At 42.2% G+C, this 25,309-nt stretch overlaps 1 protein-coding gene across 1 annotated transcript in view; it reads left to right on the top strand.

Moving 5' to 3' along the window:
* Window positions 1-14,122: 14,122 nt before the first annotated feature.
* Window positions 14,123-25,309, top strand: part of LOC115128675 (TBC1 domain family member 5-like) — a 28,095-nt gene continuing 16,908 nt past the window's right edge. Inside the window, exons 1-6 of the mRNA XM_029658748.2 lie at window positions 14,123-14,211; window positions 21,180-21,238; window positions 23,240-23,361; window positions 24,158-24,221; window positions 24,396-24,504; window positions 25,183-25,272. Coding sequence (XP_029514608.2) covers window positions 23,259-23,361; window positions 24,158-24,221; window positions 24,396-24,504; window positions 25,183-25,272 — 366 coding nt within the window. The 5' untranslated portion in view covers window positions 14,123-14,211; window positions 21,180-21,238; window positions 23,240-23,258. The remainder of the gene's footprint in view (window positions 14,212-21,179; window positions 21,239-23,239; window positions 23,362-24,157; window positions 24,222-24,395; window positions 24,505-25,182; window positions 25,273-25,309) is intronic.

Genomic DNA, 25,309 nt, shown 5'->3' with positions numbered 1-25,309 from the left:
CTTTATTGTTGTTCAAGGCGAGGACTTTTTAATCAACTGCCCATTTTCTCTCTTTAGATTATTTTTAGTTTATAAAAATTTAAAAAATCTCTCAAGACAAAAAAAATTATTGTTTTCAAAGATAATTTCTCACATATTAATGCGGGAACAGGATTTATGCATTGTGCGCAGAGAGACTATGAGACAAACTGCCTCTAATTCCTTAATTTATACTCTGCTGTAGAAGAGATAAGTAGAACACGGGCACATGACAGTTCATAGATCAAAAGGCTTTCATTAGTCACACATTAGCATACAGTTGACTTAATATATATATACAGTGGGGAGAACAAGTATTTGATACACTGCCGATTTTGCACGTTTTCCTACTTACAAAGTATGTAGAGGTCTGTAATTTCTAACATAGGTACACTTGCATGGAGCCCCAGACCGAGGGTGACTGACCGTCATCTTGAACTTCTTCCATTTTCTAATAATTGCGCCAACAGTTGTTGCCTTCTCACCAAGCTGCTTTCCTATTGTCCTGTTGCCCATCCCAGCCTTGTGCAAGTCTGTTTGATTGAGTGTGTGGACAGGTGTCTTTTCTACAGGTATCGGGTTCAAACAGGTGCAGTTAATACAGGTAATGAGTGGAGAACGGGAGGGCTTCTTAAAGAAAAACTAACAGGTCTGTGAGAGCCGGAATTCTTACTGGTTGGTAGGTGATTAAATACTTATGTCATGCAATAAAATGCAAATGAATTACTTAAAAATCATACAATGTGATTTTCTAGATTTTTGTTTTAGATTCCGTCTCTCACAGTTGAAGTGTACCTATGATAGAAATTACAGACCTCTACATGCTTTGTAAGTAGGAAAACCTGCAAAATCGTCAGTGTGTCAAATACTTGCTCTCCCCACTGTATATCTAATAACGTATTCGTAGTCAAGTTAATTTCTCTGAGGACGTTAAAAGCTCACTTCAAGTTCAAGATTAAAATGTATTTGTCCCAGAGGGCAATTGGTTTTGCAGCAAAAATAACATTGAACATATACAATCTATATGGATCACAATGACACACCGTTATAGTGAATACAATGAGCTAGTTGATCAAGTCATAGGTCTGACAGCCATCAATACAAATATATACAGTAGGCCTACTAGTGATCAACATTAGCAGCAGCACAAATGTATAGTAAGACAAAGTTGCCGAATAAGTAAAGTGCTCTGTGCATTCTTAGTTAAGATTTCCCTTCACTGGAACTAAGGGGCCTAACCCAAACCCTGAAAAACAGCCCCAGACCATTATTCCTCCACCACCAAACTTTACAGTTGGCACTATGCATTGTTATAGGTAGCATTCTCGTGGCATTTGTCAAACCCAGATTAGTCCGTCGGGCTGTCAGCCGGTGAAGCATGATTCATCACTCCAGAGAAATCAAATCAAATCAAATTTATTTATATAGCCCTTCGTACATCAGCTGATATCTCAAAGTGCTGTACAGAAACCCAGCCTAAAACCCCAAACAGCAAGCAATGCAGGTGTAGAAGCACGGTGGTGTAGAAGGTGTAGAACGCGTACGCGTCCACTGCTCCACAGAGTCCAATGGCGGCAAGCTTTACACCACTCCAGCCGATGCTTGGGACTGCGCATGGGGATCTTAGGCTTGTGTGTGGCTACTTGGCCATGGAAACCCATTTCATGAAGCTCCCGGCGAACAGTTACTGTGCTGACGTTGCTTCCAGAGGCAGTTTGGAACTCGGTAGTGAGTGTTGCAACCAAAACCGCAATTTTTACACGCTATGTGCTTCAGCATTCGGCTGTTCGGTTCTGTGAGCTTGTGTGGCCTCCCACTTCTTAGACGTTTCCACTTCACAATAACAGCACTTACAGTTGACCTTGGCAGCTCTTACAGGGCAACAATTTGATGAACTGACTTGTTGGAAAGGTGGCATCCTATGACGGTGGCACGTTGAAAGTCACTGAGCTCTTCAGTAAGGCCATTCTACTGCCAATGTTTGTCTATGGAGATTGCATGGCTGTATGCTCGGTTTCATACACCGATCAGCAACGTGTTTGGCTGAAATAGCCAAATCCACTAATTTGAAGGGAAGTCCATATACTTTTGTTTATATAGTGTAGCTGGGAAGGGGTAACGATACTTCCTGAGTGATTTACCACAATGTACTTTCCCACCGTGCCTGAATACTTTGATAGATCAGACCAGATAGATAAGAAGTGTTGAGTTGATGGATGATTTCAACAGATAAACACGTTTTCCCATCATGCACATTTAACTATTTCAATGAATGTTCAACCAACCTGTAACTCTCCGACACAGGGCATTGATAGAAACAGGTGTTTTATTGAAGAGAGGTGGCATGCACAGTTTAGCGGCTTTATCTTGTTCTAATGTGTATTGTGTAACAATGCAACAACAACAAAAAGTTGATCTGTCTGAGTGAATCTGTGTCTTGTCAGACATAGGCTATGGCCTCTCAGTTCTCTCTCTCTCTCTCTCAGTGCTCTCTCTCTCTCTCTGTGTATGTCTGCTCAATGATGTTGCCCATTGCTACTCTTCATCAGATTGCGAAGAGTTCAAGCCCCATTTGCTCTGAATGGCTTTTAGCGTAATTCAATAAAGATTTGTGGCATTCTGTCATCTGCTAGCATGACGACGTCTCTGCCGGGGCCAGTCAGGGGCCGTGGAATCCTCGTCATCGGTAATATTAGCGATGATAATGGTGTTTCTGAAAATGCAGCACATCTGAGTATTATGATGATGATGACGATGGTAATGATGATGATGATTAGACATTATTGTTGTTTCGTTACTCTGCCACTCTTCCCCGCCACCCATATCAACATCCTTCTACATTACTCTTTAAAGGTCCAATGCATCTGTTTTTATCTCAATATCACATCATTTCTGGTTAACGACTAAGTACCTTACTGTGATTGTTTTAAATTTAAGAGCACTTTCTCAAGCAATAATTTTTCGAGGACTTTCTGGGAGTGGTCTGACTGGGGAGCGGGTAAATGAAAATTTGATGTTATTAACACAGAGGTTTGGAACTCTCTTTCTTAATATTGGTCTGTTAACTAATTTACTGCATGGTGATGTCACCATGGAAGGCCAAAACTCCATCCCACTTAAACAGGCTGAAACTTAATATTTGGTATAGAAACCTACAGAGATCATACATTTCCTGTCGTTCTTGACCAGGTTTGCACACACTGCAGCAGGGATTTTGGCCCACTCCTCCATACAGACCTTCTCCAGAACCTTCAGGTTTCGGGGCTGTCGCTGGGCAATACGGACTTTCAGCTCCCTACAAAGATTTTCTATTGGGTTCAGGTCTGGAGACTGGCTAGGCCACTCCAGGACCTTGAGATGCTTCTTATGGAGCTACTCCTTAGTTGCCCTGGCTGTGTGTTTCGGGTCGTTGTCATGCTGGAAGACCCAGCCACGACCCATTCTCAATGCTCTTACTAAGGGAAGGAGGTTGTTGGCCAAGATCTCGCGATACATGGCCCCATCCATCCTCCCCTCAATACGGTGCAGTCGTCCTGTCCCCTTTGCAGAAAAGCATCCCCAAAGAATGATGTTTCCACCTCCACGCTTCACGGTTGGGATGGTGTTCTTGGGGTTGTACTCATCCTTCTTCTTCCTCCAAACACGGCGAGTGGAGTTTAGACCAAAAAGCTCTATTTTTGTCTCGTCAGACCACATGACCTTCTCCCATTCCTCCTCTGGATCATCCAGATGGTCATTGGCAAACTTCAGACGGGCCTGGACATGCGCTGGCTTGAGCAGGAGTTCAAACAGGTGCAGTTAATACAGGTAATGAGTGGAGAACAGGAGGGCTTCTTATAGAAAAACGAACAGGTCTGTGAGAGCCGGAATTCTTACTGGTTGGTAGGTGATCAAATACTTATGTCATGCAATAAAATGCAAATTAATTACTTAAAAATGATACAATGTGATTTTCTGGATTTTTGTTTTAGATTCCGTCTCTCACAGTTGAAGTGTACCTATGATAAAAAATTACAGACCTCTACACGCTTTGTAAGTAGGAAAACCTGTAAAATCGGCAGTGTATCAAATACTTGTTCTCCCCACTGTATATTTTCTTAGTGACTTCTCCAACAATTATCATCAATTGTCTCTAATTATCTCGTTAACTTTATCTTAATCAGCACTAATGAGTTTGATTGTTCTGAGAACCGCCTCGCTGCTCTTAATAATCAGTGTCTGCTTCTCTATCAGTGTTTCAGGTGCTCACCAGAACCCTACAAGGCTCTTAGCGACGTAGATGTATGTATACTTTACCTACCAACAGTATATATAGGTCATAACTCAGTTATTACCCAATAATACTATAAATTGTGCCTTCCTGTATTATACTTATGCTAAAATCTTTATTCTATTCTATTGCCATTTACTTGATGTTCGTATTCTTATTTTAGTGCTATTTCTTATTGTTGTTGCATTGTTGAGAAGGAACCTGCAAGTAGGCATTTCGTTTGATGATATACAGTATAAGGGAACTAACAAGACTGCCCCGGTAGAGCTCCTAATCGACAGGTGTACTTGGTGCATTGAGTTGGGTGGAAGCTCTCCAGCACTCTAATAATAAACAATGATTAATTTAAGATTGACTTTGAGTGTCCCGTGGTAAGATTTTAGATAACAGTGGCAGCATCATGCTGTGGGGATGTTTTTCAGTGGCAGGGACTGGGAGACTAGTCAGGATTGACAGAAAAATGAATGGAGCAAAGTACAGAGAGGTCCTTGATTAAAACCTGCTCCAGAGCACTCGGGACCTGGGGCAAAGGTTCATCTTCCAACAGGGCAGTGACGCTAAGCACACAGCCAAGACAACGCAGGAGTGGCTTCAGGAAAAGTCTCTGAATGTGCTTGAGTGGCCCAGCCAGAGCCCGGACGTGAACCCATCTCTGGAGAGACCTGAAAATAGCTGTGCATTGACGCTCCCTATCTAAACTGACCGAGCGTGAGAGGATCTGCAGAGAAGAATGGGAGAAACTCCCCAAATACAGGTGTTCCAAGCTTGTAGCTTCAACAAGTAAAGGGTCTGAATACTTAAAAAAAATGTTTTTTCTACATTTGCAAACATTTCTAAAAACCTTGCTTTGTCATTATGGGGTATTGTGTGTAGATTGATGAGGAAAACACTATTTTGGAATAAAGCTAATATAGCAAAATGTGGAAAAAGTCAAGGGGTCTGAATACTTCCTGAATGAGCTGTATATCATGCATATCCTGTGCATACAACTAATACACAAATAGTTTTTCTCAATCCACTTGTCTGTCTGTTCTCTGTATGTCTCTATCGCTCTCAACCTTAGCCTCCCTCAGTCTCTTGTCTCCTCTCTTTATCTCTTACCTCTTTCTCTACTTCAATAAACCTATGTCTAATGCTCTAATCCATCTACTTCTTCTCTCTCTTTGCCATTACTTCCCTTCTCCTCACTCATTATGAGAGGAAGTCCCGTGTAGCTCAGTTGGTATAGCATGGCGCTTGCAATGCCAAGGTTGTGGGCTTGATTCCCCTGGGGGACCAGTATGAAAGAAAATGTCTATTTATTTTATTTTTATTTTTTATTTAACCTTTATTTAACCAGGTAGGCTAGTTGAGAACAAGTTCTCATTTACAACTGTGACCTGGCCAAGATAAAGCATAGCAGTGTGAGCAGACAACAACAGAGTTACACATGGAGTAAACAATAAACAAGTCAATAACACAGTAAAAAAATATATATATACTGTATGCACTAAATATATATACATGCACTCACTAAAAAATATATCTATATTTGACCTTTATTTAACTAGGCAAGTCAGTTAAGAACAAAATCTTATTTTTATTGACGGCCTAGGAACAGTGGGTTAACTGTCTTGTTCAGGAGCAGAACGACAGGCTGAATGACCTTGTCAGCTCGGGGATTCGATCTTGCAACCTTTCAGTTACTAGTCCAAAGCACTAACCACTAGGCTACCTGCCACCCCTGTTGACTGAAATGACTGAAATGTAAATGTGCTAAGGGGAAGGAAGAGAGGTAGAAGTGACCTTGAGGGAAATAGGCCTACATCCATCCGATCTAATCTACAGAGGAACATTCAGTGAATCTCCACAGAGCACCAGCAGCGAGGATTTGTTGCTTAAACACACTATTCAGATACTTGATACCAGTAGGCCTATGTCTAGCAACAGAAGTGAGGAAATGTAGGCCTGTTCATCCAAAGATTATGTGAATCTCTTAAAAGGTAATAAAACTGTGTTTTATTGTGTTTTTTTCACATGGTTTGTAACTTATTTTGTATATAATGTTGCTACTTCTGTCTCTTATGACCAAAAAGAGCTTCTGGTTATAAGAACAACAATTACTCACCTCGAACTGGACAAATATTTTTTCTTTAATGAGTCCGATGCAAGGAATATAGTGCTTCTCCGAACCAGGCACATATCACCGTCATTCGTGTGAAGAAAATACGTAAACATGGGACTGAGATCGGGATGCCTTGTGAGAATTCGTTGCTGTCTTGTCTTTTACATGTCTGGTAATATGCATGTTTGTCTGGATTTTTTTGTTGTTATTCTGTCTCTCACTGTTCAAATAAACCTACCATTAAAATTATAGACGGATCATTTCTTTGTCAGTGGGCAAATGTACAAAATCAGCAGGGGATCAAATACTTTTTTCCCTCACTGTATGATTCGGGAGACAGACGCAGGAATGCGTAATAGTTTTTTTTTATTAAACCCCAAATTACGGTGTGCCGTGTAAAGTCATGGGGATGAAGACCAAACAAACACGTAACAAACCCAAACAAAAGAGCGAGGAGTACCTCTAATAAATAACACTAGTGCACAATGATTTTCCCACGGGACGAGACCCGTAATCATCTGCGCAATCCACAAGGGCACAAAATCCCAAAACACACAGCACAGGTACCCACACGCACCAACAGACATTGTAACAATAATGGACAGCAACATGGTGAACAAAGGGCACATATATAAATATACAATCAGTGGGAGTAGGGGCCAGGTGTGCGCAATGAAAGTTCCAGAGGGATCCGTGAACCTATTTATGGAAAACTCACATTGATGAACTCTTTGGTCCTATCACAGTTTAGTTACTTACTAATGGCACTGCCTACTCTAGATTACTCGTTTTTTAAATCATATAAGCAAAAAATAGTTCATTTTATTTGGGATGCTAAGCCAGACAAAATGAAACGTGCTTATTTATCAAATAAAATAAAATGTTATTTGTCACATGGTTAGCAGATGTTAATGCGAGTGTAGCGAAATGCTTGTGCTTCTAGTTCCGACAATGCAGTAATAACCAACGAGTAATCTAGCTAATAATTCCAAAACTACTACCTTATACACACTAGTGTAAAGGTATAAAGAATATGTACATAAAGATATATGAATGAGTGATGGTACAGAGCGGCATAGGCAAGATGCAGTAGATGGTATCGAGTACAGTATATACATATGAGATGAGTATGTAAACAAAGAGGCATAGTTTAAAGTGGCTAGTGATACATGTATTACATAAAGATGCAGTAGATGATATAGAGTACAGTATATACGTATACATATGAGATAAATAATGTAGGGATGTAAACATTATATTAAGTAGCATTGTTTAAAGTGGCTAGTGATGTATTTTACATCAATTCCCATCAATTCCCATTATTAAAGTGGCTGGAGTTGAGTCAGTGTGTTGGCTGCAGCCACTCAATGTTAGTGGTGGCTGTTTAACAGTCTGATGGCCTTGAGATAGAAGCTGTTTTTCAGTCTCTCGGTCCCAGCTTTGGATGCACCTGTACTGACCTCGCCTTCTGGATGATAGTGGGGTGAACAGGCAGTGGCTCGGGTGGTTGTTGTCCTTGATGATCTTTATGGTCTTCCTGTGACATCGGGTGGTGTAGGTGTCCTGGAGGGCAGGTAGTTTGCCCCCGGTGATGCATTGTGCAGACCTCACTACCCTCTGGAGAGCCTTACGGTTGTGGGCGGAGCAGTTGCCGTACCAGGCGGTGATACAGCCCGACAGGATGCTCTCGATTGTGCATCTGTAGAAGTTTGTGAGTGCTTTTGGTGACAAGCCGAATTTCTTCAGCCTCCTGAGGTTGAAGAGGCGCTGCTGCGCCTTCTTCACGATGCTGTCTGTGTGGGTGGACCAATTCAGTTTGTCTGTGATGTGTACGCCGAGGAACTTAAAACTTACTACCCTCTCCACTACTGTCCCATCGATGTGGATAGGGGGGTGTTCCCTCTGCTGTTTCCTGAAGTCCACAATCATCTCCTTAGTTTTGTTGACGTTGAGTGTGAGGTTTTTCCTGACACCACACTCCGAGGGCCCTCACCTCCTCCCTGTAGGCCGTCTCGTCGTTGTTGGTAATCAAGCCTACCACTGTTGTGGCGTCCGCAAACTTGATGATAGAGTTGGAGGCGTGCGTGGCCACGCAGTCGTGGGTGAACAGGGAGTACAGGAGAGGGCTCAGAACGCACCCTTGTGGGGCCCCAGTGTTGAGGATCAGAGGGGTGAGATGTTGTTACCTACCCTCACCACCTGGGTGCGGCCCGTCAGGAAGTCCAGTACCCAGTTGCACAGGGCGGGGTCGAGACCCAGGGTCTCGAGCTTGATGACGAGTTTGGAGGGTACTATGGTGTTAAATGCTGAGCTGTAGCTTCGCACGTGCTTATTTATATAATGAATATGAGTTTGGGTGGCTAAAATTATTAAATATTAAAGCTTTAAACCTCTCACTAAAAGCTTCACTCACACATAAATTATACTTAAACCCAAACTGGTTCCCCAGTAGATTATTAAGAAAGGCTCATTGTTAGTTCAAAAACGTCTAATTTCCGACTAACTGAAAAATAAATTTTGTTTAAAGTATCGCCCTTTCTTAAACAAGCCATACAAAGCTGGTTACAATTTCAGTTTTATCCTCCAGAAAAGATAGAACAAATATTACAACAAATGTTATGGTTAAATTCAAATTTACTGATTAACAAAAAAAACATTCTTTATGGAAAACATGTATAAAAATGGTATTATATTTGTTAATGTTTCTTGTTCTGTATTATGTTCTGATAATTTTATTAAAACACTCACTCCCTGAAGTTCCTTCCTGACTCTCAGCGCATATCGTTGCACATATTTAAAATAGTCCATCTCCATGAAGTGCTTTGAAAGGCAGGTCATGGCTCACATCAACACCCACTCCAATTCGCATACCGCCCCAACAGATCCACAACTGAAGCCATCTCAATCGCACTCCACAGTACCCTTTCCCTACACAGTACTCTTTACTCTTTCCTACCCTCACACATTGACTCGGTACCGATACCCCCTGTATAGGTCCTCGGTATTGCTTTTATTATGTTATTTTTTATTTAAATGTTTACTTTAGTTCATTTAGTAAATATTTTCTTAACTCTATTTGTTGAATTGCATTGTTGGTTAAGGGCTTCTAAGTAAGCATTTCACGGTAAGGTCTACCTGTTGTATTCGGCGGATGTGACAAATACAATTTGACTTGATTTGATATCCATACCTGGGTGCTTTTCCAAAATGAAGGCCTCAAGTTGTCACGCATCCCAAGATAACTGTCTGTTTCCGATTATTTAAAGATCTTTCTACTGAGTAGATAAATCTGGTTAAAGGCCAAGCCTACTCCCACAATTCAAGTTACCATTACAATGTGCACGTAGTTAGCCTAATGAGATCGCTATTTCCATATTGCAAAATGTTTAGGACTTACCTGTATATCCTCGTAATTGAAAAGGTCAAATGTTTGTTCCTCTCGGAGCTGTGTTCAGAAGTGCCAATTATCCTGTGGTGTTGGGTAATGCCCATATTGCAAATCCCAAGGAGCAGAGTAATGAATACCCTACCTCTGGAGTACTTCTGCTTAATGCAGGATTCTACACTGAGGGTTCAACTAAATATTAGAAAGGTGTTCTTAATTAATGTTGTGTAGACTCAGTAATGACAAAGCAATGACAGGTTTTTAGAAATGTTTGCAAATTTATATAACAAATAAACACAGAAATATCACATTTACATTTGTATTCAGACCCTTTACTCCGTGCTTTGTTGAAGCACCTTTGGCAGCACATCTATTTTCAGGTCTCTCCAGAGATGTTTGATCGGGTTCAAAACCGGGCCACTCGAGGACATTCAGAGACTTGTCCCAAATCCACTCTTGCATTGACTTGGCTGTGTGCTTAGGGTCGTGGTCCTGTTGGAAGGTGAACCTTTGCCCCAGTCTGAGGTCCTGAGCGTTCTGGAGCCGGTTGTCAGCTCTGGGATTCGATCTTGCTAGTCCAACACTAACCACTAGGCTACCTGCCGCCCCAAAGTTTGTCTCCAATCAAGTTGTAGAAACATCTCAAGGTTGATCAATGGAAACAGGATGCACCTGAGCTCAATTTCACGTCTCATAGCAAAGGGTCTGAATACTTATTTAAATAAGGTATTTAAAAAAAATGTTAATACATTTGCAAAAATCTCTAAAAACCTGTTTCACTTTGTTATTATGGGGTATTGTGTGTAGATTGATGAGGATGTTTAACATTTAAATCCAAGTCAGGATAAGGCTGGAACATAACAAAATGTGGAAAAAGTGAAGTGGTCTGAATACTTTCCAAATGCACTGTATACTAGCCTAATGGTTGATTGGTGCATAATGCTATCTTCCAAGCTGAGGCCTTGATGGAAGGTATAAACTCTGTCATACCTGTCGCGGCCAGACAGGGGTAAGGTTGTCAAAGGGCAGGTGGAGCGCGGGCAGAGGTTCGTAATCCAAGGCAGAGTCAATCAGGGACAAAATGGCAGGCAAGGTCAGGACAAGCAGAAAGGTCCGAACTGGGAAGACTAGAAAACAAAAACTCGTGTAACGCTCGTCGTTGGGAGAGAGAGGAGGACCAAGGTGCAGCGTGGTAAGTGTTCATCCTTTTAATAAACTGAACACTAAATACAAAGTAACAAACGAAACAGCTCCGTCAGGTGCAACACACACTAAACAGAAAATAATCAGCCACGAAACACAATAGAAAGCAGGCTACCTAAATATGGTTCTCAATCAGGGACAACGATTGACAGCTGCCTCTGATTGAGAACCATACCAGGCCAAACACAGAAATAGCAAATCATAGAAAAACTGACATAGACAACCCACCCAACTCACGCCCTGACCATACTAAAACAAAGACATAACAAAAGAACTCAGGTCAGAATGTGACAACTTGAGAACAGGAGAAATGGGAAGCACACTGATAAGACCTGACAAAACAAGACGAACTGGCAACAGACAAACAGAAAACGCAGGAATAAATATATAATAATGGATAATGGGGAAAATGGGAGCCACCTGGTGGGGGGTGGCACAAGACAGGTGAAACAGATCAGGGTGTGACAGTTGCGTTTTCTGCCATGATTGATGCCTGTGTTAATTAGAGCTCTGTATTCTGTCTTATTGATTATTTGTTTCATTTTATCTGAGTTTGTGTATAGTAAGGAGTCCACTTCCTGTTTACATAGTATACAGTTCTCACAGAGTTGATTTCACCAAATAAACACCCTGAGTTTTGCACCATAGGCTTACGAACTAACCCTAACCCTATCAACAGGCCTCCACTGCCACTTCACACTGTCATTTGAAATCAAGTATTTTAAAGACAGCTCATGATGAGACAACATCATGGAAATGTTTAAAAACTATCAGCCTATATCGAATCTCCCATTCCTCTCAAATATTTTTGAAAAACTGTTGCGCAGCAATTCACTGCCTTCCTGAAGACAAAAAATGTATACGAAATGAGACTGCACTCGTGAAGGTGGTAAATTACATTTTAATGGCGTCAGACCAAGGCTCTGCATCTGTTCTCGTGCTCCTAGAACTTAGTGCTGCTTTTGACATTATCGATCACCACAATCTTTTGGAGAGATTGGAAACCCCAATTGGTCTTCACTGGCAAGTTCTTGCCTGGTTTAGATCTTATCTGTCGGAAAGATATCATTTCTCTGTGGATGATTTGTCCTCTGACAAATCAATTGTACATTTCGGCGTACCTCAAGGTTTCGTTTTAGGACCACTATTGTTTTCACTATATATTCTACCTCTTAGTGATGTCATTCGGAAACACAATGTCAACTTTCACTGCTATGCGGACGACACACAGCTGTACATTTCGATGAAACATTGCCTACCCTGGAAGCTTGTGTTTCAGACATAAGGAAGTGGATGGCGGCCAATTTTTTACTTTTAAACTCGGATAAAACAGGAGCTAGTTCTGGGTCCTAAGAACAAAGAGATCTGCTGTTGGATCTGACAATTAATCTTGATGGTTGTACAGTCGTCTCAAATAAACTGTGAAGGACCTCAGTGTTACTCTGGACCCTGATCTCTCTTTTTGTAACATTGCAAAAATCAGAAAAGTTTTGTCCAAAAATGATGCAGAAATGCTAATGCTAATCCATGGTTTTGTCACTTCTAGTTTAAACTACTGCAATGCTCTACTCTCCGGCTACCTGGAAAAAGCACTAAATAAACTTCAGTTAGTGCTAAACACGGCTGCTAGAATCTTGACTAGAACCCCAAAATATGATCATATTACTCCAGCGCTAGCCTCTCTACACTGGTTTCCTGTTAAGGCAAGGGCTGATTTCAAGGTTTTACTGCTAACATTCAAAGCATTACATGGGTTTGCCCCTACCTACAATATCTCTCCGATTTGGTTCTGTCGTACAAACCTACACGTACGCTACGGTCACAAGACGCAGGCCTCCTTATTGTCCCTAGAATTTCTAAGCAAACATCTGGAGGCAGGGCTTTCTCCTATAGAGCTCCATTTTTATGCAATGGTCTGCTAATCCATGTGAGAGACGCAGACACGGTCTCTACCTACAAGACTTTACTGAAGAATCATCTCTTTAGTAGGTCCTATGATTGAGTGTTGTCTGGCCCAGGGGTGTAAGTTGGTGGTCTGTTGATATCCCTCTAGTGGTGTGGGGGCTGTGCTTTGGCAAAGTGGGTGGAGTTATATCCTGCCTAGTTGGCCCTGCCCGACCCCCTCCTTTCTCAGCCTCCAGTATTTATGCTGCAATAGTTTATGTGTCTGGGGCCTAGGGTTAGTCTTTTATATCTGGTGTAATTCTCCTGTCTTATTTGTTGTCCTGTTTGAATTTAAGTATGCTCCCTCTGATTCTCTCTCTCCCCCTCCCCTCCCGGAGGATCTGAGCCCTAGGACCATGCCTCAGGACTACCTGGCCTGATGACTCCTGGCTGTCTCCAATCCAACTGGTCGTGCTGCTGCTCCAGTTTCAACTGTTCTGCCTGCGGCTATGGAACCCTGACCTGTTCACCGGAGCATGCTACCTTGACCCAGACCTGCTGTTTTACAACTCTCTCTCTCTCTCTCTCTCTCTCTCTCTCTCTCTCTCTCTCTCTCTTGCTCTCTCTCTCTCTCTCGCTCTCTCTTTCTCTACCACACCTGCTGTCTTGACCTCTGAATGCTCGGCTATGAAAAGCCAACTGACATTTACTCCTGAGGTACTGACCTGCTGGTCATCTATGAACATTTGAACATCTTGAAGAACAATCTGACATTAATGGCTATATACTCTCACAATCTCAGAGAGAACTGGCCACCACTCCGAGCCTGGTTCCTCTCTAGGTTTCTTCCTATGTTCCTGCCTTTCTAAGGGGTTTTTCCTAGCCACTGTGCTTCTAGTCTGCATTGCTTGCTGTTTGGGGTTTTAGGCTGGTTTTCTGTATAGCACTTTGTGACAACAGCTGATGTAAAACGGGCTTTATAAATACATTGGATTGATTCATTCATTAGTTCACCACCACACACTCATCATCATCTTCATCAGCATGGGCCTATTCATTACATGACAGAGGAAATACAGTGAAGCCCATTTCATGCATGCTATGTTTTGATGTAGGATATGTTAGACTATATAAATGAAACATATCACAAGGTTACTATTTTGCAAGCCCGTTCTGTCTTTTTTATGATGTATTATTTCAGGGATTATTATGCATCTCGCGCACGCGCTGAAATCACTTAATCTCCCTAGTCACATGTTCTATCAACTGTGCCTCAACACACTTGACTCGCGGCTGTTTACTATCAGAAGACAGCACAGAATGGGGAGCCCCGCATGAGCAGAACAGGTAAAATGCACACTCACATTAAACGACGGAATATGCAATGGCGTTTTTAATAACTGGAAATAACCCGTGCGTCTGTATGAAGTTGCTATATTGATTTGTCTTTAGCCACAGAGCTGTATGTCGGAAGTGTAGCGCTAGGCCTATGTGAAAGCTCGTGCAGCTAGCCTGAACGCTAACCCGAAAAAGACTTGCAAGACAATTTGACGACTAGATTATATAGCTAGCTAGACGTCAGCTACGTAAATATTTTCTAGCGATTGTAAATATGCATGGCATTGCTACCTAGTTAAATACATGTTTGTTTTTCTACCACCATGCTGGACATTAACTAGTAGAGCTAGTTGCTAGCTATATCTTGCCAATATATTGCACATCGACAGTCATTGCGATGGAAATTGGTCTGATCACCCTTTCTATAAAGAAAACTGTGCAGGTTGATTCAGGTGTTTATTTTATAGCGAGGATCAAATTTCACTTTACGCCTGGTAAATATAGTTCCTAGAGATGATAAATATGCCTTTGTTGACAGATCGTTTTTTTGTGTGTAGCCGGCTATTTTTTGGTTGGGGATATTTTCCTTCTCCAACCACCAGAACGATTCACAAATCAGGGAGTCCAAACAATAGACTCCCGATGTTGTCCCAAAGCTGTTTGCTAGCTATGTTGCTTCTTATTTTAAACAATGGCAAGCACTAGCTAGCCTATGTCTACCTGTTTTTATTATGTCCAAGTTACAGGTGCCAACAACACTATTGTGACCCAGCATAGTCCAGTGACAGTACCAAAGATAGGTTGTATAAGAGTTGTTTTGGCCAGAGGCCGCCCAGACAGGAGAGGTCTTTACCATAAGAGAAGCGTTCTGTTAGTATCGAACCTTTGATCTCTGAGCGAGGTGCACTGACTGCAGAGACCGAAATGAGCAGCCAGCCAGCACATAGCCTACTCAAACGAAACGATCTGTGTATTGTGAGGTAAACCACTAATGAGAAACTGCAATAATAAGATTCGGTCTTATGTAGCAAAATTTTAAATAGTTATTTTACATTAGATAAAAGCAGAGTCACAGAGCTACACAATGGTATATCATACACTGCATTTGAGGAACAATGAAAAAGTAATTCTGCTTCGAAAGTTGATAAACTTATAACCTCACTTTTGAGAAAATGGCCTTGGAATGTTTTGGTACCTACTGTAGAGCTCTTCTTTGTCTACACCCATTCAGCATCATTCACACCCTCTTAAGCTTTAGCCCCCACCCAAACTCTGACCATTTTACTCGGCCTAGGGTGTTGAGAGTTCGTAAATTCATTAGTTATTCTGCGCTCTGGCACACTCAGACGAGAGTGCTCTGAAATCGGAGTAGCTGGTCAGACTGAAATTACGAACGCACCAGAAATGGTTATTTGAATAGTGGAGTCTTTTGTTAAGACATTTAGCTAGCTAAACAATGAGCCATAATCCCAACTCATGACGTTACTACCATGCATGAATCTGCAGGTAGCTATCCAACCATGTTAAATGTTAGCTAGCCTAACATTAGGCTTTAACTAGCCAAGCAAATGGCTCTGAGATTCAAATAATAAGATCATACATGTAATGTTAGCTAGCTAGCCAGCCAGCTAACGTTAGCTAGCTAACAGTACACTTTAACTTGAAATGAAACTACTTTCTGTCCAAATTCGAAACGTGTAATATCTGAAAATGTAGCTAGCTAGACTATCTTACCCGGGATACATCATAGATGGACGTGTCTCCTGTCACGGATGCCATGGTTGCCATAAATTTGAAGATGTAATCCAGAGACCGGTGTTTTCTCCATCTCTTTAGCTATTTATACTCAGATTCCACTGATTTCAAAACTTGATTCTCCAGAAAGTGGAGAACAACTCTTATGCAGTTTTACTGCGCGATACACGCATTTTGATTTAAAAAAAAGTTTACGTTCAAACGGCTCTTCTGTGATGTAGTGACCCGTGACATACGCCTATGTTCCTGAAACGAGTGACGTGTGTCATGTTGTTTTGACCCCTCACTGTTCAGTCACCGAACAATGACTGATATTGGCTAGTGTAGGACTTTTTTACCAATACATTTGTCACAAATTGCTTATCAGAAAGTGATTTCTGATTTGAATAATATTATTACACAGATCATACAAGTAACCTTAGCTAGCATGCCAACGTTCGCTAGCTAGATAACAGTACGCTTTAACTTGGAAAGAAAGTTTAACATTTAGTTTAAAAAGTGATATCTTTGAAAATGTAGCTATACTCTTACCAGCATACATGGATGAACGCTTCATGGCAGACTGGAACTATTTAACTATTTTTGTTTGTAGGGACATCTTGTTTGGTCAGCGTTAAGTCACTCCGGTTCACACTGACTGTGGCGTGTGCAGAAAGTGTTGTTGTTGAGAAAAGTAGCAACACTTTTGTTATTCTCAATAGCTAACATTATATCTTTCAAAAACGGTGCAGTAAAAAGGGCTGCTAATACATGCTGAACAGCTCATGTTATAGACAGAAGCATGGCAGACCAATCCAAACTCATCTCCCAGCATGTCCAGCCCATCCATAATCTCATCATGGCTAGCTGGAATGTTCCTGTCTTTTCCCCTTGCTAAACCAACTAGGCTTGTAATTTGACAATTTTATTCGTATTTACGTATGGAATACAAGTTTGTTATTAATGCACAGGAAAGTTCCATTTCGTTGTTTCGGAGTCCTCTTGATAGCAATCTGTATAGTGTACTACATCCACTAAAATGGACCCTCAGTCACATGAAAGACGTCAGGCTCGTCCTCTCTACTGGCACTGAATTACCCTTCTCTGTTTCTGCTTTTCCCTCAGTATATTCTGCTGTACTGCTGTTGTCTCCAGTGTTGTCAGAACTCAGAATGCCCAGGGCCTCTCAGCTGATCTGCTGTTCTAAAACACCATAATCAAAGCCTCACAGGAAGCAGAAGAGCTTTATGGCTCTGGGCAGAGGCTATGCAGCCTCTATGTCTAGCTCAGTTTATACCCAATTGGTTTTCAACCGTTTTGGGCCTTCCGAGTCCTACGTCTCGCTCTCTCACACACACACACAAAAACTAACTTCACCTCTTCACAGCAAGTGATGTTCTCAATCTGTTTATAGTAAAGAGGAAGTGAATGATAATGGTGCTCTATTAATATCCCTGATGGTATGAAGGTGTAGCTAAATGTATTTCACTTGCATTTCTCATTTTATTTTCTAAGGTGTTTGTCTAATTTAGCCTTCTGTTTCTTTAATGTGTTCTCATTGTACCTTCTTCAATCAACTAGGATAATGTTTCTAGGCTACTGGCTGAGGTCAGGGCAGGAGGACTCAAATGTTTCATGATGATTTCTATTAATGGCTTACAGACTATCTTCATTCTTCAAATGCCTGGGTTGTGTTCATTATTGCACACGTAGCAAAATGTTTAGCAAATTAATATGAAAACAAGCTTTTCTTATTGGACAAGTTAAGGTAGGTCCCTCCCTGTTTTGTTCCGTTTGGTCCCAGTGGACCCTTTTTTTTCCCCACACAGAGGTGGGATACAGTGGACCTTGTTACAGTAGGCTAAATCACAGGCAAGTACACTACATGACCAAAAGTATGTGGAGATTAGTTTGTTGGACTGCCAGATGGTGAAGCATCACGCCATAGAACGCTTTTCCACTGCTCCAGAGTGAAATGGCAGCGAGCTTTACACCACTCCAGCCGGCGCTTGGCATTGCACATGGTGATCTTAGGCTTGTGTGCAGCTGCTCGTCCCCGGGACAAACTGTTATTGTGCGGACTTTGCTTCCAGAGGCAGTTTGAAACTTGGTAGTGAGTGTTGCAACCGAGGAAAGAGGATTTTTACCCGCTCCTGCTTCAGCACTGCGGTCCCGTTCTGTGACCTTGTGTGGCTTATCACTTCACAGCTGAGCCTTTGTTGCTCCTAGAAAAACGGAATTGTTGGAAAGGGGGCAATCTGACAGTGCCACTTTAAAAGTCACTGAGTGCTTTCGTAAGGCCATTCTACTGCCAATCTTTGTCTATGGAGATTGTATGGTTGTGTGCTCAATTTTTATACACCTGTCAGCAACGGGTGTGGCTGAAATGGCCAAATCCACTTATTTGGAGGGATGTCCACATACTTTGTGTGTGTATATATATATATATAGTATCTTCTCATCCCAATGTAAGTTTGTAGATGGCAGTGCAAGCAATTTACCTATTGGTTTATTAATGCCTTCCATTATGTATTTATTTGATTACATCATAAAAAATTAATTCAGTGAATTATTGACGTATGTCCTGGTGATATGTAGTACATTATGCAGTACCTAATGTGTTATTTGCGCTGAGAAGTTTGCCGTTGTTGCAGAGCAGAAGATTACTCTCTGGAGAATAACTTTTAGAATGGAAGTGAAACCTTCCACCAGACGGGGCGGCAGCGTAGCCTAGTGGTTAGAGCGTTGGACTAGTAACCGGAAGGTTGCAAGTTCAAACCCCCGAGCTGACAAGGTACAGATCTGTTGTTCTGCCCCTGAACAGGCAGTTAACCCATTGTTCCTAGGCCGTCATTGAAAATAAGAATTTGTTCTTAACTGACTTGCCTAGTTAAATAAAGGTTTTAAAAAAAAATGTCCGTGAACACACAATACGTCTCAGTAGTACAGTCCGTCTGTTACATTCCCTCACTGACTAGTGAGTGATTTTTATATGAGGATCTCAACATCCTGTTCAGAATTACAAGATTGAGTGATTTAATCAGTTATTCCTTAAGTTTCCTCTTCCTGGAATTCAGAATGTTGGAATAGCCTCTGGATTCTGGGAGTAGAGGCATAATGAGTGAAACTATTAAACTATGTCAAAGAAGAACTCCTCTATAAGGATCCTCAACTATAGTTCTGAGTTTGGAGTCCTTCGGACACTTCTGAAACATGCCTAACTCTGAGAAGAATCTACTCATGAACTTCATCATGATGAAATGCAGTGCATTATTATTGACCTATTCACAGCATGTCTCTAGCTATTGTTGGAGATTAGTTTTAATTATTTAATGGGATATTGTCTTTTAAAAGGGGGAAAAACTCAGATAACTTGAAGGCATTAGTCTTTGTGAGGAACAGATGTTGCAGAGCCAAACAGGAACATGGAGTACGCATATAAAATTATTTATATTTTGATAGTGTGCGCGGTTGATTTATCAAAGCCGGGTTCCATGCGCCTCGTTAATGGGTTTAAGGAGATGCTTTTGTTGGGTGATTTCCATAATTAATCAAGGAAAATGCATAATGCTCTCGCTGCTGCAGTGGAAGGAATTGTGTGTTATGTAGGCTAAGCCTATGTGTACGCACTAGGGGTGTCACGATACCAGCATTGCAATACTCCGAGGAATCATGGAAAGGAATTGTCTTTACTTTCCTTTTTGCCATGGAAAATCAGGTATTGTAGTATTGTGAGAACCCGAGTACGTACACACACATACATAACCATGGAAGATGCCCATCCAGGATAAATAATGGAGAGGAGGTGGGGTTTAACATATATATATTTTTTATTTTATTTTATTTTGGGAGGTACTTTTTACCCCTCTTTTTTGCTGCCCAATTTGTCATACCCAATTTGTCATACCCAATTTGTCATACCCAATTTGGTATTTACAGTGTTGTCCCATCCCTGCTACTCCCGTACGGACTCTGGAGAGGCGAAGGTCGGGAGCCATGTGTCCCCCGCCCAGCCGCACTGTTTCATGACACACTGCTCGCTTAACCCGGAAGAGAACCACACCAATGTGTCGGAGGAAACACTGTACAGCTGGCTACCGAAGTCACTAGAGTGTGACGGGACAAGGACGTCTGGCCAAACCCTCCCCTAACCCAGCGACGCTGGGACAATTGTGCGCGGCCTCATGCCTCTCCTGGTCGCGGCTGGCTACAACACAGCCTGGGATTGAACCCGGGTCTGTAGTGACGCCTCTAGTACTGCGATGCAGTTGTTTAGACCACTATGTCCCTCGGGTGGCCCACGGGTTTAACCTTAATTAAATCAACATGGTTTGAGGACAATTTTAAGACATTGGCGTCTTTTGATGAACGGCATGTCGTCGACTAGTTCAGTAACTTCCTGCTCAATGTCCGTGTCATTGTACTGTTATGTGAAACGTCTTGATTGGTCATTTCTTTTCTTTTGGTAGGAGCATGTAGTGTCAATGTTTTCTTTCTTTTGTCACAGATCTCCCACAGAGCTGTCAGTCTGAAATGCCATAGTGAATATGGGGTGAGAATTCCCTGGGCTATCCCTGCTCTGTGCTCTTCCTCCATGGAAGTGGTTGTTTTTATGCACAAGCCACTTGACTGTCTCTGTATGTGATTAGAATGTTTTCCTTTGTAAATTGAGACGTGTTATTTTTCAAATCAAATCTTGTCCATTCTGTCTTATTAAATCGATGTATCCTATGTCAGTGACGTTCCAAAGCCACTCAACAGACATTTGAGTAGCCTACACTAGGGTTGGCCGGTACCCACACTTTCATACCGTCCCTGTACCAGAAGGAGGTATTCGGTATTACTGGCAATGCACACAAGGGGCACTATTACTTTCCAAACATACATTTGATGCACAAAACCCATTTGGGCAACAGGGATCTTGATCCAGGAAGGAATTGATCGTATCTGTCGTAACCAAGAAGCTTGATCTGGCAAGCTAGCCATTTGGTTAGCAAACCATGTGGATAGTTGGAGACCTGAGATGGAGTAGTTTATTTGGCATATCTTTGATAGTTAACTTGTATGAGTAGTTGTGTGCGGTATACCGCACAAGCCTAGCCTATACTGCTTAGCCTTATGTTGTCTTGTGTTGAATTCCCCCAAGTGATCCTATTTATACCCAGGGACAGAGGAAAAATGCCAAGCCTTTGCCTTTTTCGTTTCTCTTTTTGTCCTGAATGTCTCTTTTGTGTTTCTCTCAGATAGCCTAAACCCTCATCTATCCTGAGTCTCGGCTGAGGAGGAACACAACGTTGTGACTGTAAGTACTGACATGGAACAAAGACAGACAAAAAGCATAGGCCTGGAGCTCAACTGGATAATATTATTAGTAAATCTAACTTTATTTATACAGCACATTTCAGACCGGGAATGTAACTCAATGTGCTTCACAGGGAAAAAAACGAATGAAAATAAAAACTGCACAAAACGCTTAAGAGGATTAAAAAACAAAACAAAAACAATAAAAACTAACGACTAAAAAGCACACTAAGAAAAAGCAAAGCTAAAAAAAATGTCCACAGTTTAGGCCCCCTCAGGTTGTCTCTCCATGCCTCTTGGTCCTAGGCTTTGGGATAGTTAAAAGGCTGCCTCTCCATGCCTCTTGGTCCTAGGCTTTGGGATAGTTAAAAGGCTGTCTCTCCATGCCTCTTGGTCCTAGGCTTTGGGATAGTTAAAAGGCTGCCTCTCCATGCCTCTTGGTCCTAGGCTTTGGGATAGTTAAAAGGCTGCCTCTCCATGCCTCTTGGTCCTAGGCTTTGGGATAGTTAAAAGGCTGCCTCTCCATGCCTCTTGGTCCTAGGCTTTGGGATAGTTAAAGGCTGCCTCTCCATGCCTCTTGGTCCTAGGCTTTGGGATAGTTAAAGGCTGCCTCTCCATGCCTCTTGGTCCTAGGCTTTGGGATAGTTAAAGGCTGCCTCTCCATGCCTCTTGGTCCTAGGCTTTGGGATAGTTAAAAGGCTGCCTCTCCATGCCTCTTGGTCCTAGGCTTTGGGATAGTTAAAAGGCTGCCTCTCCATGCCTCTTGGTCCTAGGCTTTGGGATAGTTAAAAGGCTGCCTCTCCATGCCTCTTGGTCCTAGGCTTTGGGATAGTTAAAAGGCTGCCTCTCCATGCCTCTTGGTCCTAGGCTTTGGGATAGTTAAAAGGCTGCCTCTCCATGCCTCTTGGTCCTAGGCTTTGGGATTTAAAAGGGATCTTGGTCCTAGGCTTTGGGAAAAGGCTGCCTCTCCATGCCTCTTGGTCCTAGGCTTTGGGATAGTTAAAATGCTGCCTCTCCATGCCTCTTGGTCCTAGGCTTTGGGATAGTTAAAAGGCTGCCTCTCCATGCCTCTTGGTCCTAGGCTTTGGGATAGTTAAAATGCTACCTCTCCATGCCTCTTGGTCCTAGGCTTTGGGATAGTTAAAAGTGCTGCCTCTCCATGCCTCTTGGTCCTAGGCTTTGGGATAGTTAAAAGGCTGCCTCTCCATGCCTCTTGGTCCTAGGCTTTGGGATAGTTAAAAGGCCAGTGCCAGAGGACCTGAGCGACCTACTGGGTACATAACGTGTATATTTGTTCTGTTTTTAATTGCTCTACTAAACTTAGTCCCAGTGGTGTAAAATACTTAAAGTACTTTAAAATACTGCTTCAGTAGTTTTTTGGGGGTATCTGTACTTTACAATTTATGTTTGCCATTTTTACTTCACTACATTAAGAAAAAAGTATTTGTACTTTTTACTCCAAACATTTTCCTTGACACCCAGAAGTACTCGTTACATTTGGAATGTTTAGCAGGACAGGAAAATGGTCCACCTCACACATCCACAGAACATCCCATGTCATCTCTACGGCCTCTGATCTGGCGGACTCACTAAACATGCATGCTTCGTTTGTAAATTATGTCAGAATGTTGGCGTGTGCCTCTGAGTATCTGTAAATTTTAAAGACTAGAATGTTGCTGTCTGGTTTGCTTAATATAATTAATTTGAAATTATGTATACTTTCTTTCGATACTTAAGTATATTTTAGTAGTTACATTTGATACTTGAGTAAAAGTTTTTGGTTTAAAATATACTTAAGTAGAATTTTACTGGGTGACTTTTACTTGAGTCATTTTCTATTAAGGAATCTTTTATCGGATGAGTCCTCTTGCTCTGTGGTGTTTTGTTCTTACTCTATGGTGTCTACTGCTGCAGTCATCCTACTCTTGTTCTGTGTTGTATTAATTCTTGTTCTGTGGTTGTACACAGGTAGTTTTAACCCCTCCTGTTGTTCTCATCCCAGGTTCTGTTGTGTGGTGGTCATGCAGCACCCTAACTTCGAGACCCACCACCCTCTCCAGCCTGATGGAGAGCAGGAGCCTGGCTTTGACCCCCTCCACAACTTCAACAAGAACCACAGCCGTGGTGGGTCAACATGTTCATTAAAGCTATATTTACATGTTAACCCTTTATGGCAACCATTTGAGGCTTAATTAAGCAGTTATTAACACTTCATATTCATAACCAAACACCATTTAATGATGAGCGAAGCAGAGTCGGGGGGGTGCGAGGTAGTTGAATGTGGGGATAACGAAAGACTGACAAAGGAAATATTGATGGAAAAAGGTATGGAGTGTGTAGTGGAAAGGTATGGAGTGTGTAGTGGAAAGGTATGGAGTGTGTAGTGGAAAGGTATGGAGTGTGTAGTGGAAAGGTATGGAGTGTGTAGTGGAAAGGTATGGAGTGTGTAGTGGATTGTTTAACGGTGAGTTATGAACACAGCTGATGACGCCAGCGGGCGAAAGATGGGTTAGCGTGTTTAGCTAATGAATTTTCATAGTGAGTGTCCCCAGAGCAACGTCACATGATACACTTCTGTAACTAATGTTGATTGACAGCTCCCAGGAGTGTGTGTGTTAACCTGCAGGGCAAATGAGTTATTATTTATGATGATGATTTTAGGTTTGTGACTTCCCTGCGTCTTACTCACGCTTGAGAAATACCCTGAGACATACCGCTGTCCTTATCCCCGTGACATGATTTCATTGGTAAATGTAATGTGGTAGAAACCATGCTACTGAACATGCCTATTGAAATCTGTCAGAGGAAAGGATGCGTTTGAACATCCATTACTTTGAAGATGAGCCTCGCTGATCATGTAGTTGGTGTCAATGCCGCCTTCTAGTGGCTGCATGTGTGAACTGCTTTGTTTGTTTTACAGGAGGATCTCTGGATAGTAGCAGGTTGTCTTACTCAGAGTCTGAGTCCACCTTCCTTTCCTACAGGTAAGAACTCATGTTGCTGTGCTGTGTGTGTTCATGCTTAATGTGTGCGTGAGATTTATATTTTGGTCCATGTCACATGCAGATCTAATTCTGTGTATTGCACATTAGATTAAATAAAATTGCACAAACTCACCAAAACTTCTCATCTCTCCCGTTACCCACCTCCCTCCGAAGGAAAGAATGGGATGACTTGTTCCTGAACAGTAATTATCTGGCCAGGATTCGGCAGGCAGGCATCGGCGGCCGATTGCGGAGCAGCCGATTCCGCAGTGTGTGCTGGAAGGTAAAACCACTCACAAAGATGGCTCTCAGGTTTCTCTCTCTTCAGAATACTCTGTATGCAGTGTCTTACTTGATTATCTAGACCTAGGTAACGGGATTGAACGGTTTTAATAAAAAAAATGTATAAGCCCCTTTTCTCCCTGATTTGTCATATCCAATTGGTAGTTAGTCTTGTATCATCGTTGCAACTCCCGTACGGACACAGGAGAGGCGAAGATCGAGAGCTGTGCGTCCTCCGAAACAAAACCCTGCCAAGCCGCACTGCTTCTTGACACAATTCACGCTTAACATGGAAGCCAGCCGCACCAATGTGTCGGAGAAAACACTGTACAGCTGGTGACAGTGTCAGCGTGAATGTGCCGTGCCTGCCACAGGAGTCACTAGTGTTACGGGACAAGGACATCCTGGCCGGCCAAAACCTCCCCTAACCTGGATGACGCTTGGCCAATTGTGCGTCGCCTCATCGGTCTCCCGGTCGCGGCAGGCTGCGACATAGCCCGGTATCGAACCAGGATCTGTAGTAACACGCTGCGCCACTCGGAGGGAACAATGGATTAAAAGTTAACACTGATATGACTGTTGTGTGAAAGGTGTTTTATCTATGGTGTTTAATGTTTTATTTGCTACTGTGCGGTCGACGGTATCTGAAGGAAGTTCTAGCATGTCTGTTGTCCTCTAGTTGTACCTGGAGGTCCTTCCTGAGGATAAGAGCCAATGGCTCAACAAGACCAAGGAGCTGCGAGCCCAGTATGAGAAGATCAAAGAGACTGTGAGTTATTGTGTGTGTGTCTCTGTGTGTGTTTGTG

Source organism: Oncorhynchus nerka, linkage group LG4 (assembly GCF_034236695.1).
Source record: "Oncorhynchus nerka isolate Pitt River linkage group LG4, Oner_Uvic_2.0, whole genome shotgun sequence".
In the NCBI taxonomy this organism is placed as follows: Eukaryota; Metazoa; Chordata; class Actinopteri; order Salmoniformes; family Salmonidae; genus Oncorhynchus; species Oncorhynchus nerka.
The sequence above is the reverse complement of the archived record's forward strand: the minus strand, read 5'-3'. Positions and strand labels throughout refer to the sequence as shown.